Source organism: Lithobates pipiens, unplaced genomic scaffold (genome assembly GCF_037356315.1).
Source record: "Lithobates pipiens isolate NorthernLeopardFrog02 unplaced genomic scaffold, aLitPip1_a1.2 Scaffold_28, whole genome shotgun sequence".
Taxonomy (NCBI): Eukaryota; Metazoa; Chordata; class Amphibia; order Anura; family Ranidae; genus Lithobates; species Lithobates pipiens.
Genome location: NW_027507789.1, coordinates 148,749,799 through 148,763,297, shown reverse-complemented (window position 1 = coordinate 148,763,297; position 13,499 = coordinate 148,749,799). Strand labels below are relative to the sequence as shown.

At 48.8% G+C, this 13,499-nt stretch overlaps 1 protein-coding gene across 2 annotated transcripts in view; it reads left to right on the top strand.

Annotated features, from left to right (window-relative positions):
- Positions 1 to 13,499, top strand: part of UNC13D (unc-13 homolog D) — a 297,875-nt gene that overhangs the window by 112,155 nt on the left and 172,221 nt on the right. For both annotated transcript variants that reach the window (XM_077459688.1, XM_077459687.1), the window contains 2 exons: positions 8,238 to 8,297; positions 10,800 to 10,866. In XM_077459688.1, coding sequence (XP_077315814.1) covers positions 8,238 to 8,297; positions 10,800 to 10,866 — 127 coding nt within the window. The remainder of the gene's footprint in view (positions 1 to 8,237; positions 8,298 to 10,799; positions 10,867 to 13,499) is intronic.

Below are 13,499 nucleotides of genomic sequence, written 5' to 3'. Positions count from 1 at the left end.
GATGAGCTTCGCGTTCGAGTCGAACATACGTTCGACTCGAACATCGGCTGTTCGCCCGTTCGGCGAAGTCCGAACGTTTTGGTCCGTTCGCCCAAATTCGTGTGGCGCTCACGGCCCACAATGCACTGCTATGGCGCAGTGCATTGCTGGCTCATGATTGGCCAAGCATGCACTGTGACCCCGCATGCTTGGCCAATCGCAGCGCCAGCAGCGAGGAGAGCCATGATTGGCCACAGGCAGGATGCCTGTGGCCAATCATAGCTCAGGCTGTGTAGTGCACGCCCCACACTATATAAGGCCGCCAGCGCGGTGGCCTTGTGTAGTGTGTTGGCGTCTGAAGCAGTTAGTGGGTGTTCTGTGTACCTTCAACACAGTACACACCGATCGTTTTCGGCCGATTTTCGATCTTGCTGTTGTGTAGTGGTTGTTGTCTGCGTGCCCTGACCGCAGTATACACTGCTATATTCACCTCACTTATATAGCTAGTGATCTATCTTTTATAATAGAGCTTGCAGTCAGTAGTGTTAGGAGCTTGTGCGTGCTGTCTGCGTGCTCTGTACCCAGTAAATACAGCTATATCCACCTACATAGCTCTTCTCTATTTGAGCCCACTTGCCATCTGCAGGAGTTATTGGAAGTTGTGTGTGCCTCCAGCACAGCACAGTATACATCTGTATATACCCCTTTATCTCTGGTGTTCTATAATAAAGGCATCTGCAGGAGTTAGTGGGTGTTGTGTGCCTCTAGCACAATATACACTACCCAACTGCTTTTTTACCCAACTCCCTTCAGGCCATTACCATGTCTGGAAGGCCAGCAAGGAGAGGCAGACAGGCGCGAGCCGATAAAAGAGGGCAAGCAGGCTCTGTGTCTAGTTGTCATCAGCGCGTGTCCCATGGCCACGTGCTGATGACAACTAGACACAGAGCCTGCTTGCCCTCTGCACGTTATTCTAAAAGTTCTTTGGTGTGGGCCTTTTTTGAGACGAGTGCATCAGATCGCACCGCTGCTATTTGCAACATATGTCTCAAGCGTATCTCGCGTGGCCAAAACATCAGCCGCTTGGGCACCACATGCTTGACCAGACATATGTTGACCTGCCATGCAGCTTGTTGGCAAGCGTACCTCAAAGACCCACACCAAAGAACAAAGCGGCCCTCTCCTTGCTCCTCATCAGCTGGCATCTCCAACCCCACTAGACCTTCAGTCCTCTCTGAAACCTGCTCTGAGAGGAATGAAGGTGTAGAATTAGGTGTGTCACAGCCAAGTGTTTCCGGGCACTCTGCTAGCAGTACACCCACGTCCGATTATAGCAGGCAAATGTCCCTGCCCCAGCTGCTGGACCGGCAAAAGAAGTTCACTCCCAGCCATCCACATGCCCAGCGGTTGAATGCTAGCTTGGCTAAATTGCTAGCACTTCAACTGCTGCCTTTTCAGTTGGTAGACTCGGCCCCCCTCTGTGAGTTTGTACAATGTGCGGTTCCTCAGTGGCCGGTCCCCAAACGCCACTTTTTCTCACGGAAGGCGATTCCGGCTCTCTACCGGCATGTGGAATGGCAATGTCCTTGCCTCGCTGGACAGGGCGGCCAGCGGTAAGGTGCATATTACCGCTGACTCATGGTCCAGCAGGCATGGACAGGGACGTTACCTGTCTTTCACGGCCCATTGGGTCACTCTTCTGGCAGCTGGGAAGGATGCAGGACAAGGTGCAGTAGTGTTGGAGGTTGTTCCGCCACCACGCCTCCAAAATGCTACTATTGGTTGTGACACACCTCTCTCCTCCACCCCCTCCTCTTCTTCTTCCTCCATGGCCTCTTCCAGTGCTCTGTCCTCAGAACCAGTGGTGCTCCGTAGGCGTTCCAGGGGCTACGCAAGTACGCAGGCAAAACGATGCCATGCCGTGCTTGCGCTGGTTTGTTTGGGGGACAGGAGCCACACTGAGGCGGATGTTTTGTCAGCTCTGCAGGGGCAGGCTGAGAGGTGGTTGACGCCACGCCAGCTTAAGCCAGGAATGGTGGTTTGCGACAATGGCACCAACCTCCTCTCCGCCCTCCGACAGGGACAACTGACCCATGTGCCCTGTGTAGCTCACGTCCTTAACCTGGTGGTGCAGCGGTTCTTGGGCAGGTACCCCGGCTTACAGGATGTCCTGAAGCAGGCCAGGAAAGTCTGTGTGCATTTCCGCCGATCATTTAATGCCTGTGCTCGGCTGGCTGAGCTCCAAAAGGAGTTGAACCTGCCCAAGAACCGCCTTATATGTGACATGCCCACCAGGTGGAACTCAACGTTGGCCATGCTGCAGCAGCTGCACACGCAGCAGAGGGCCATCAATGAGTACCTGTGCGACTACGGCACCAAGACAGGGTCAGGGGAGCTCGGTTTTTTCATTGGGGCATGATCAGGGATGCATGCACTGTCCTGTGTCCGTTTGAGGAGGCCACAAGGATGGTGAGCAGTGACAGTGCATGCATCAGTGACACTGTACCTCTTGTCCACCTCTTGGAGCATACGCTGCGTGGAATAATGGACAGGGCACTTGAGGCAGAACAGAGGCAGGAAGAGGAGGACTTCCTTGCCTCTCAAGGCCCCCTTTATCCAAACAGTGTTCCTGCTGTGCCACCCATCACACAGGAAGAGGATGAGGAGGAGGAAGAGGAGGAGGGGGGATAATTGTGTCAGCATGGAGGTGGAGGCTGGCACTCAGCATCAGCAGCAGCAGCAGTCTTGTAGGGATGATTTACAGTCCCAAGAAACACGTGGACTTGTACGTGGCTGGGAGGAGGTAGCTGCGGATCATGTTGTCCTTAGTGACCCAGAGGACTCCGGACCGAATGCCTCAGCTAACCTACGCTGCATGGCCTTCCTGATCCTGCAAAGCCTGCGGAAGGATCCTCGTATTCTTCGGATCAAGGAGAGGGACCATTACTGGCTGGCCACTCTCCTTGATCCACGGTACAAGGGTAAGGTTGCCGACCTTATCTTGCCATCGCAGAGGGAGCAGAGGATGAGACATCTCCGGGAGGCCTTGCAGAAAGGTCTGTGCAACGTGTTCCCAGAGACTGGGAGGTTACAAACTCCTGGTCCTGGACAACGTGTTGCTGAGGCATCGGTCAGAAGGAGCGGTGGAGAAGGTGGCCATCTGACTGATGCTTTCAGACAATTTTTTAGTCCGCAGCCCCAAGGTATGATCGGTTCCAGCAACCATCGCCAGCGTCTGATTTACATGGCGCAGGAATACCTAGGGGCAAGGTCAGACTTGGACACCTTTCCCACCGAAAATCCTCTGGCTTACTGGGTCTTGAGGATGGATCACTGGCCAGAGCTTGCGCAGTATGCAATTGAGCTACTGGCCTGTCCTGCATCCAGCGTTCTTTCGGAATGCACCTTCAGTGCTGCTGGTGGCTTTGTTACCGATCACAGGGTGCGGCTGTCTACCGAATCAGTTGATCGACTGACCTTCATCAAGATGAATCAGTCTTGGATCACCCACAGCTACCAAGCACCTGAAGCTGATGTAACCGAATAATCTTTTTTGAAATATCACATCCCTTCAAGACTGCCTATGCTGATGCCGAGTGACTGTCCTGTTATGTTGATTGTCTATCCTCTTCCTCCTCCGATGATATGTTGGAAGAACATTTCTGGTTCTGGGTGATGCCATCAGCCCAATTTTTCTGCCCCTGTTTAACAGGGGCGTTTAAGTACAATTTTTGATGCAATGCTTTGCAGCAGGGCTAATTCCTGCAATAAAACTAGAGTATATGGGAGAGGTTGCAGTGAGGTGGCACCAGCACCAGTGCCTAAGGCCCAATTTTTCTGCCCCTGTTTAACAAGGACATGTAATTACAATTCTTGATATAATATTTCACAGGAGGGCCCGTTCCTGTGCCCACCCAGAGTAACTGTGAGGACTTATAGTGTTGTGGCACCAGCACCACAACCACCAAATGTCAATTTTTCTACCAGTGTTCAACAATGGCATGTAATTACAATTCTTGATATAATCGTTCACAGCAGGGTGCTCCAGCGCCCACCAAGAGTCATTTTGAGGGCTTACAGTGTTGTGGCAAAACCAACACCTTGTTCCGCCATTTCTGCAGAGCATATAGGGCAGGCCCCTACTTTCAAACATCCAACTTACAAACATCTCCTACTTGCAAATGGAAGGAGACAACAGCAAGTGAGATGAAAAAAGATGGACGACAAAACAAATTATACAGGGGTGATAACCCTTCCCTATGTTTTCCAAAAAGCTTAAAAATAGTTTTTTTGACTGGAGCTACACTTTAAAAATGTACCAGTTGAAAATTACAAACAGATTCAACTTAACACAACAAACCTACACAGTCCCTGTCTTGTTTTCACCGCCTGTATACTGCTGTTCTGAGTATATAGGGCCTGGGGGCCACACGCATTTCCTTTTTTTAATATGGGTACGGGGTTCCCCTTAATATGCGTACAAGACCCAAAGGGGCTGGTAATGGGCAGGGAGGGCTACCCATGCCATTTTTCTCAATGATTTTCAACCATATTGCAGGAACCAGATATAACATTAAAACCGCAAGCAGCTTTAAATGACGTTATTTCCGTTAAATGTCATTTTGTGCAGGGACTGTTCTAAACACGGGAAACACGTGGCACTTCACAGGCATACTACAGACACCCAAGGAATATTTCACTTTTTTTTCCACTTTAATCGTCATTAAAATCAGTGCTCCCGTTCGAGTCCCATAGACTTCAATGGGGTTCTAACGTTCGTATGAATTTGGGGTCCGTTCGAAAGTTCTGGTGCGAACCGAACCGGGGGGTGTTCGGCTCATCCCTAGTCAAGAAAAAGAGATACACTTGCTCAGGGGTCAGATGCTCTGACAGTTCCCTGGGATCAGTACAAACTGATTTATGCTTTCCTCCCGTGCCTGCTTCTGTCGCGGTTCCTGGGAAGAATCAAGAGGGAAACAAAGTCGGTCCTTTTTGTAGCCCCGGCTTGGCCCAGGCGACCGTGGTACGCAGAGATCATGAAGTTGGCCGTAGGCAGGCCATGGATCCTCCCTCTCCGGCCAGATCTGCTCTCACAGGGTCCAATCTACCATCCTGCTTTACCCACATTCTGAGAGACCGTGGGCTTTCGGGGCCAGTGCTTTCTACTCTGGTTAATGCCAGAAAGCCGCCCTCCAGGCTTATTTACTACAAAATCTGGAGGGCATATGTTTCCTGGTGTGAACTTAGGGGATGGCATCCTAGAAAGTATGTCATTAGCAGGATCTTGGCCTTTCTCCAGTCAGGCCTAGAAATGAATTTGGCCGTAAGCACTATCAAGGTGCAGATTTCGGCCTTGTCAGTATTTTTCCAGAAGCCACTTGCATCGCATTCCCTGGTGCGGGCTTTCATACAGGGGGCTATGCGGATAAGGCCGCCAGTCAAACCTCCAGTATGCCCATGGGATCTAAATTTGGTTCTCTCGGCTTTGTAGGGGCAACCTTTTGAACCTTTGCATCTGGCTTCATTAGTTCTTTTGACCAAAAAATTGGTTTTCTTGGTAGCCATTTCCACGGCTAGAAGAGTGTCAGAACTAGCAGCTCTCTCCAGCAAAGAGCAGTATCTAATTGTTCATAAGGACCGAGTGGTCATGCGCCCCAACAGGTCCTTTCTACCTAAGGTGGTTTCGGGATTCCATTTGAATCAAGATGTAATCCTACCATCCTTTTTTCCGGACCCACAGTCCGCAAAAGAAGAATCCATGCACACTTTGGATGTGGTTAGGGCAATCAGTATCTATCTTCAAGCAACGGCTCAGATAAGGAAAACTGATTGCTTATTTATTTTGCCGGAAGGCCCTAGGAAGGGCCAGGCAGCATCAAAATCCACTCTCTCAAGGTGGATCAGACAGATTATTTCTCAGGCCTATAGTGTTAGAGGGAAAATCCCTCCTTTTCAAATGAAAGCGCACTCTACTAGGGCTGTAAGTGCTTCTTGGGCAGTGCATCATCATGCCTCCCTGGCTAAGATCTGTAATGCTGCAACTTGGTCATCAGTCCACACATTCACCAGATTCTATCAGGTGGATATCAGGTGGCAGTCTATAATTATGATCTGTGTCTCCCTCCCCTTAATCTGAGCATTGCTTTGGGACATCCCACTATGTAATGAGCTCCTGTGTCCCGTGATGTATGATCAAGAAAATAGGATTTTTATATACAGCTTACCTGTAAAATACTTTTCTTGAGAGTACATCACGGGACACAGGGCTCCCGCCCCTCTTGGGTTTTATGTGGTTTCCTATTGCTTTGCTACAAAACTGAGGTGCCTCCCATATGGGAGGGGTTATATAGGGGAGGAATTCTCCTTAATTGGGGTTAACCAGTGTCCAATCACCAGAGGTGACTATATAACCCACTATGTAATGAGCTCCTGTGTCCCGTGACGTACTCTCAAGAAAAGGATTTTTACAGGTAAGCTGTATATAAAAATCCTATTTTTTTTGGGGGGGGGGGGGGAATACACTTTAATTAATAAAAAAAATAAAAATAATTTGCCCCAATTTTTTTGTAAAATGTGAAAGATGATGTTACACCGAGTAAATAGATACCTAAAATGTCACACTTTAAAAAAAAAATTCCCACAAATAGAGCTTTCTTATGTTGGTATTTGATCACCTCTACGGTTTTTATTTTTTGCTAAACAAACAAAAAAAGACCGAATTTTTTACAAAATAAATAAATAAATACGTACGTTTTCTCCTTCACTGATGGGACTGCACTGACGGGCACTGATAAGGCGGCACTGATGAGGTGGCACCAATGAAGTGGCACTGATGAGATAGCATTGATTCGCACTAATATGTGGCACTGATAGGTGACACGGATGGACACTGATAGGTGGCGCAAATTGGCACTGATAGCTGGCACGGATTGGCATGGATAGGCGGCACAGATGGGCATGGATAGGCACTGATAGGCGGCATGGATGGGCACTGATAGGCAGCACGGACTGGCACTGATAGGCGGCATTGTATTGTTTTGTACTGATGGATGCCAGTGCCAAACAATAATGCAGGCCAATCAGTGATGCCCATTGTGGGCACTGATTGGCATCCATTGTGGGCACTGACTGGCATCCCTGGTGGTCTAGGGTGGCATACCTGGTGCTGGGCATGTCTGGTGGCGTCCCTGGTGGTCCAGAGTGGGCATCCTCGGGGGAGGCTGCGCTTATAATCAATCAGCACAGACCCCCCCTGTCAGAGGAGCAGCCGAATGGCTCTCCTCTACTCGCGTCTGGCAGACACGAGTGAGGAAAAGCCGATCAATGGCTCTATGAAAGAGTTATTCCCATTCCTTCCCCCCCCCCCCATCTGTGTCCCACGTGTTTCAGGAAAAAATGTGCTTGATTCCCATCAACACAGACAGTGTTGATGGGGGAATCCCTCCCATGGAGCCATTGTATTCTCCTGGTGGGGGGCGGGTAAACCACTCCCACCAGGAGAACACAGTGATTATTGCTAGTGGCTACAAGAGCTGCTAGTGATAATTGTATGTAAAATCTGACAGGCTGGTTGTACTTAAGTTGATTGATCAATCAACTTCGATACATTAAGCCTGCCCATACATAGTTATATGTATGTATGCCGTCTATGGCCGGCCTTATCTGCACTCTATCTGCAATCTTCACAGGGGCCGATCCAGTTTTTTTTCAGCAGGGGATCCGTCCCTGGATCCCTTGCTGAGCTGAGCGGGCAACTGATCTGTGACTGCTCGGGCCCAGTACATGTGTATCAGCTGCACCCTCTGATAGCGGCCATGCTGGTTGCCGGGAGGGAAAATGGCTAATTGGGCCCAATTTGGACATTTTTTCTTAGCGGTGTACTCACTTTTGTTGCCAGCGGTTTAAACATTAATGGCTGTGTGTTGAGTTATTTTGAGGGGACAGCAAATTTACACTGTTATACAAGCTGTACACTCACTAGTTTACATTGTAGCAAAGTGTCATTTCTTCAGTGTTGTCACATGAAAAAATGTGAGGGGTGTACTCGCTTTTGTGAGATACTGTATATCAAACCACACATGCCCTGAACCCTTGAAGAAGCCGACACAGGAAAAAACGTGTCGGAAAGAGTTGTCCTTAACAGAATAGTTAGAAAATAATGATAATATGTAATAATAATAATAATAATAAAGTGATAAGCAGCATTACAGAGCCCATTCCATATTTTGGTAGTTGTGGTAATCCTTTGTTTCTTACAGGCCTTCAATATGGATCCGGAAGAGCATAACGCCATCCTTGAAAGTGTTAAAGGCCTTGAGGTAACTGCAGCATACTATTGAAGGCTGTATTTGTAGCAGTACAAAGTACAGTTCATTTAGACCCACAAATGTGCATAAATAAAACACAATGGTGATATGACATAGGGATTTTCATTGTACAGGATGATCCCATCAGAAGAGTAATGTGATACATACAGTGGAACACCGTCTACTGTGCCTTCTAATGCTGCCCATACATGGCTCAGTTTTGTCCTTCAGCCAGCAGGCAAGGAAAAATATCTGAACCGATTCCTTCATCCACCCATTTGAGGTGGTTTGGGGGATAATCTCCACCCGACTATTGTTTACGGACAGCAGGGAGGACTCCTCCGCATTCAGAATACACAGATCAGCGCTGCAGCTGCTGATTGAGCAATTTTTTTTCAAACAGATCTGTTCAACAGAAGTCAACTAATAGATTGACTTCTGTTGACTGGCAATGGCCACACATGGATCAAAATTTCCATCCATCTAGGGTCACCTTTAAAGTTTCAGTTTTTCACCCAGATATAGCGTCGCCAGTCCACTGCATTTTGTTTGTAATCTGTTGATCTAAGATCTATTTGATTATTTTCCTGGTCAGAAATCATGGAGGAATTATAAGAGGTATGCTGAAAAAACTTCAGGATGAAGACCCTTCAGCCCTACATTGCAGTACATTACACAGAACTAGAATCCCAATTACAGTCATCAAAAATATATGCCTTCAGCTAGACATTGTATTCTTTATACTCTAATCTGTACTTTTTTGTTACAGCGGTTTTACAGCATTACTAAGCCCTTGTCCACATTGCAGTGACTTGTCATGCGATTTGACACCCTATTGCCGGCAATCGCACTGTTCAAATCAGTGAGACGCATAGATTTGGAAAAGTGGTTCCTGAACTACTTTTGGTGATTTCGGGTGCGACTTGCATAGACATCTGTGCATGAAGCCGCACAGATGTCTTCCAAAACGCATCCGAAGTCGCACTGACATGTGCCTTTGAAATCGTACGATTTCAGATGAATTTGCACGATTGCATAGTCGCAGTCAATGTTAAAGCTGGTCATACACTGGTCAAATTCTGGGCAATTCCCAATGAGCCATACAAAATTAGCTTTGTGGGTGGCCTCTTGAAATCCGATGGAAGCTGGTATACAGGCTGGTGCTTACCGTATATACTCGAGTATAGGCCGACCCGAATATAAGCCGAGGCCCCCAATTTACCCCCAAAAAACTGGAAAAAATTATTGACTCGTGTATAAGCCGAGGGTGAGACATGCCTGTCCATCCCTGTGTGTCCGTCCATCCCTGTGGGTCCATCCATCCCTGTGTGTGTCCATGCATCCGTGTGTGTGTGTGTGTGTCCATGCATCCGTGTGTGTGTGTGTGTGTGTGTCCATGCATCCGTGTGTGTGTGTGTGTGTCCATGCATCCGTGTGTGTGTGTGTGTGTGTGTGTGTGTGTGTCCATGCATCCGTGTGTGTGTCCATCCGTGTGTGTGTGTGTGTGTGTGTGTGTGTGTGTGTGTGTGTGTGTGTGTGTGTGTGTGTGTGTGTGTGTGTGTCCGTGCAGCCTACCTGTGTCCAGCCTGCCTGTGTCCGTCCAGCCTGCGTCCGTCCAGCCTGCGTCCCGTCCAGCCTGCGTCCCGTCCAGCCTGCGTCCCGTCCAGCCTGCGTCCCGTCCAGCCTGCGTCCCGAGCCGAGCCTCCGTCCTTCAGCTCTTCGTCGGCGGCCATTCTAGGATTCAAAAGCCGCGCCTCCGTCGGTGATAGGCGGAACACTCAATTTCCCACTGACTGCTGGGAAATTGAGTGTTCCGCCTATCGGATGTCCGTGATAGGCGGAACACTCAATTTCCCAGCAGTCAGTGGTCCGCCTATCATGGACGTCCGCTCATCCTCATACTACGGATGAGGATGAGAGGATGTCCGTGATAGGCGGAACACACACTGCTGGGAAATTCAGTGTTCCGCCTATCACCGACGGAGGCGCGGCCTTTGAATCCTAGAATGGCCGCTGTCTGTCTGCTCGACACGCTGATCGGGCAGACAGACAGCGATGACTCGAGTATAAGCCGAGGGGGGCACTTTCAGCCTCAAAAAAGAGGCTGAAAATCTCGGCTTATACTCGAGTATATACGGTACCTTAAAAAAAGATCAAAGCGGTGTTCCACCTCCCCTCCAAAATGTAAAAGTCAGCAGCTGTAGAGGAAGGAGGAGGGGGGCCAAAGTTCTGACGAACCTTGTTGTGGCGAGTCAAAAACAGGTACCCCCCTGAAAAGTGCCAAATGTGGCATGGGGGGGCGGGGGAAATCAGATAAGTTGGAATTCCCTTTTTGGGTGGAACTCCGCTTTAAGTAAAGTTGGCCCTAAGCCATAAGAGTTGGACTCCCATTGGTGATGATTGCATGCTGGTCTCTGAAATCTGTGCAGTCAGGTATATTGTTAGTGATAAGTCAGGTGAAGCATATGTGGTGTAAATGAGATGATTCTGAGACTCCACACCTTTTGTTTTCAGCCACCAATTTTCTGTGTGAAAGTTACCGTCAAACAAGCAAAAGGAATTCTTGGGAAGGATGTTAGTGGTAAGAGAATATTTATATCAGTTTATACATTTGTCTGAATTATACATCTGTAAAATTTGCACCGAGCAAATGAAAGTATTTTGAACCCCGATCTCTAAAACCTCATATTAGCTCTACCATGTAAAAAGCATTTCTAAAGCCTCATACACACGATCGGACTTTGTACAAACTTTCCCGTGGATTTTTGTACAAAGGGCGTTGGCCGTGAACTTGTTAAGCATACACAGCAGGACTTTTTCAGCCAACTTTCACCAAATCACATGTTTTTTTGCTCTTTACCGCCACCTTTGGTCAACTTCTGTATTGTTATCTGATCTTTTGCATTGGTTCTGAGCATGTGTGTTTGTACTTTGTAGAAAAGTCCTATGGTTTTCTGTACACACAAATTGGACTTTTGTTGCTGGAAATTTTGTCTGTTTTCACAGCCAACAAAAGTCCAATGAAAAAGAAGAAGTTTGTCCGATGGAGCATACACACAGTTGGAGGTTGCCTTAAAACAGCTAATTTGCATGTTTGTTGTCAAAAAGTCAGATCGTGTGTACGGGCCTTTAAGCATTTTTATTGTAGTTTTTTAATCTGCAGCTTTCATTAAAAATTGGTGCTCTTGCTTTGAAGATATCTCTTCATTAACTTCCTGTTATGAGGTGACAACTAGGGATGAGGCCCCAGTTTGGGGCCATAGAGGGTTCACCTCGAACTCTAGCTGTTTGTGCTTAAAGTGGACACTTACCTGTCCAGGGCACCCGCGATGTCCTCACCCGAAGTCGATCTGTCCATCGGCTCACGGGTGGAGATGCTGCCACCGTTGGTAAGGGAATCAGGAAGTGAAGCCTTGTGGCTTCACAGCCTGGTTCCCTACTGTGCATGCGTGAGTCGTGCTGCGCGTCCTCACTGGTCCCTGCTATCTTCTGGGACCTGTGTGTCTCCCAGAAAACAGCAGGGGGGACAGAGGAGGGGCCGGACATGGTGTAGATCACCACGGAGCCTGCGGCGATCTATGCCCAGAAGTGGGAGCAAATACCTGGATTATACAGGTATATGCTCCCCCCTCCCCTCTGAAAGGTGCCAAATGCCGGAGGGGGAGAGGAATCTGATCAGCGAAAGTTCCATTTTTGGATGGAACTTCGCTTTAAGCAACCAGTGGAGCTAAATGGACTGTGTCATTCTTTAGTGGTAGTATTACTGTCTCCACTAAATGATTGACCGCTTCCTATTCAGGGCTCATGGTTGCTACGATGCCGGTGGTCACTGGTGTCTTTGCAAACTATGACACATTCTGGTTCCATTCATTGCGGACTGAAGGATTCCTCAGCAGGCAGTTGAATGTAAACAACTGAGTAGTGCAGGGACTACTTTGAAGTCGGCACAACTTGAAGTTGTACTAATATGAATGGTTGTCATTGGAAATCATGGGGAAAGACTTGTCATGCGACTTTGCAGTCCCAAGTCGCAGGACAAGACGTACAAGGGGCCTTAGGCCGGTTTCACACTGCTATGACACGACAGTCGTATGACTGTGGATCCAACTTTGCCCTGCGACTTGAAGTCAGACATCCGTCCGACTTCAATGATTGGGGATCCAACTTTGATCCCAACAATGCCAGGCACTTTGTGTCTGGTATGAATCTTTAAGGGGAACTCCACGCCAAATAAAAATAAAAATGGCTGGGGTTCCCCCTCCAAGAGCATTCCAGGCTCTTCGGTCTGATATGGATTTTAAGGGGAACCCCCACCCAAAAAAACTGTATGGAATCCCCCCAAAATCAAAACCAGACCCTTATCCGGGCACGCAGACTGGCAGGTCAAGAAAGGGGGTGGGCATGAGCGAGCGCCCCTCCCTCCTGCACCACACCAGGCTGCATGCCCTCAACATGGGGGGTGGGTGCTTTGGGGCAGAAGGGGCTTTGTGTGCCCCACCCCAAAGCACCCTGCCCCTATGTTGATGGGGAAAAGGGCCTCTTCCAGACAACCTTGGCCATTGGTTGTTGGGGTCTGTGGGCATGGGGCTTATCAGAATCTGGAAGCCCCCTTTAACAAGGGGGCCCCCAGATCCCAGCCTCCCACCCCATGGGAATGAGTTTCGGGTACCAAAAAAAAAGTTTCAAAAATAAAAACGCAGTACACAGGTTTTTAAAGTAATTTATTAAGGGAGTTCCAGCGTCCCTTCTGATTTATTCTCTCCTGTCCGGCTCTTCTCATCCTCCGCTGATGTCTTCTGCCTCGGCCGGTTCGTCTGTCCTCTACTGCCCTCCTCTCTCTGTCCACTGTCTTCTCCTTCTGTTCTTCTTCCGATGTTGACTCAACGCTTTCTCCCACTCTAATGCTGGGTGCACGATGTGCCGCTACTTATATTGGCATGGGCGGGGTCACCGGGTAAGGTTATTGGAGGACCCGCCCCTTATGACATCATCGCCCATCATGCCCCGGGTGGTGACGTCATAAGGGGGTGGGGCATCCAAATTACATCACCCGGTGACCCCGCCCCATGCCAATATAAGCAGTGGCACCTTGCGCACCTAACAGAGCAAGAGAGAGTGACGAGTCAACATCGGAAGAAGAACAGAGGGAGAAGACAGTGTAGAAAACCCAGCAGAGGCAGAAGACAGTGGACAGAGGGAGAAGAACCAGAGAGG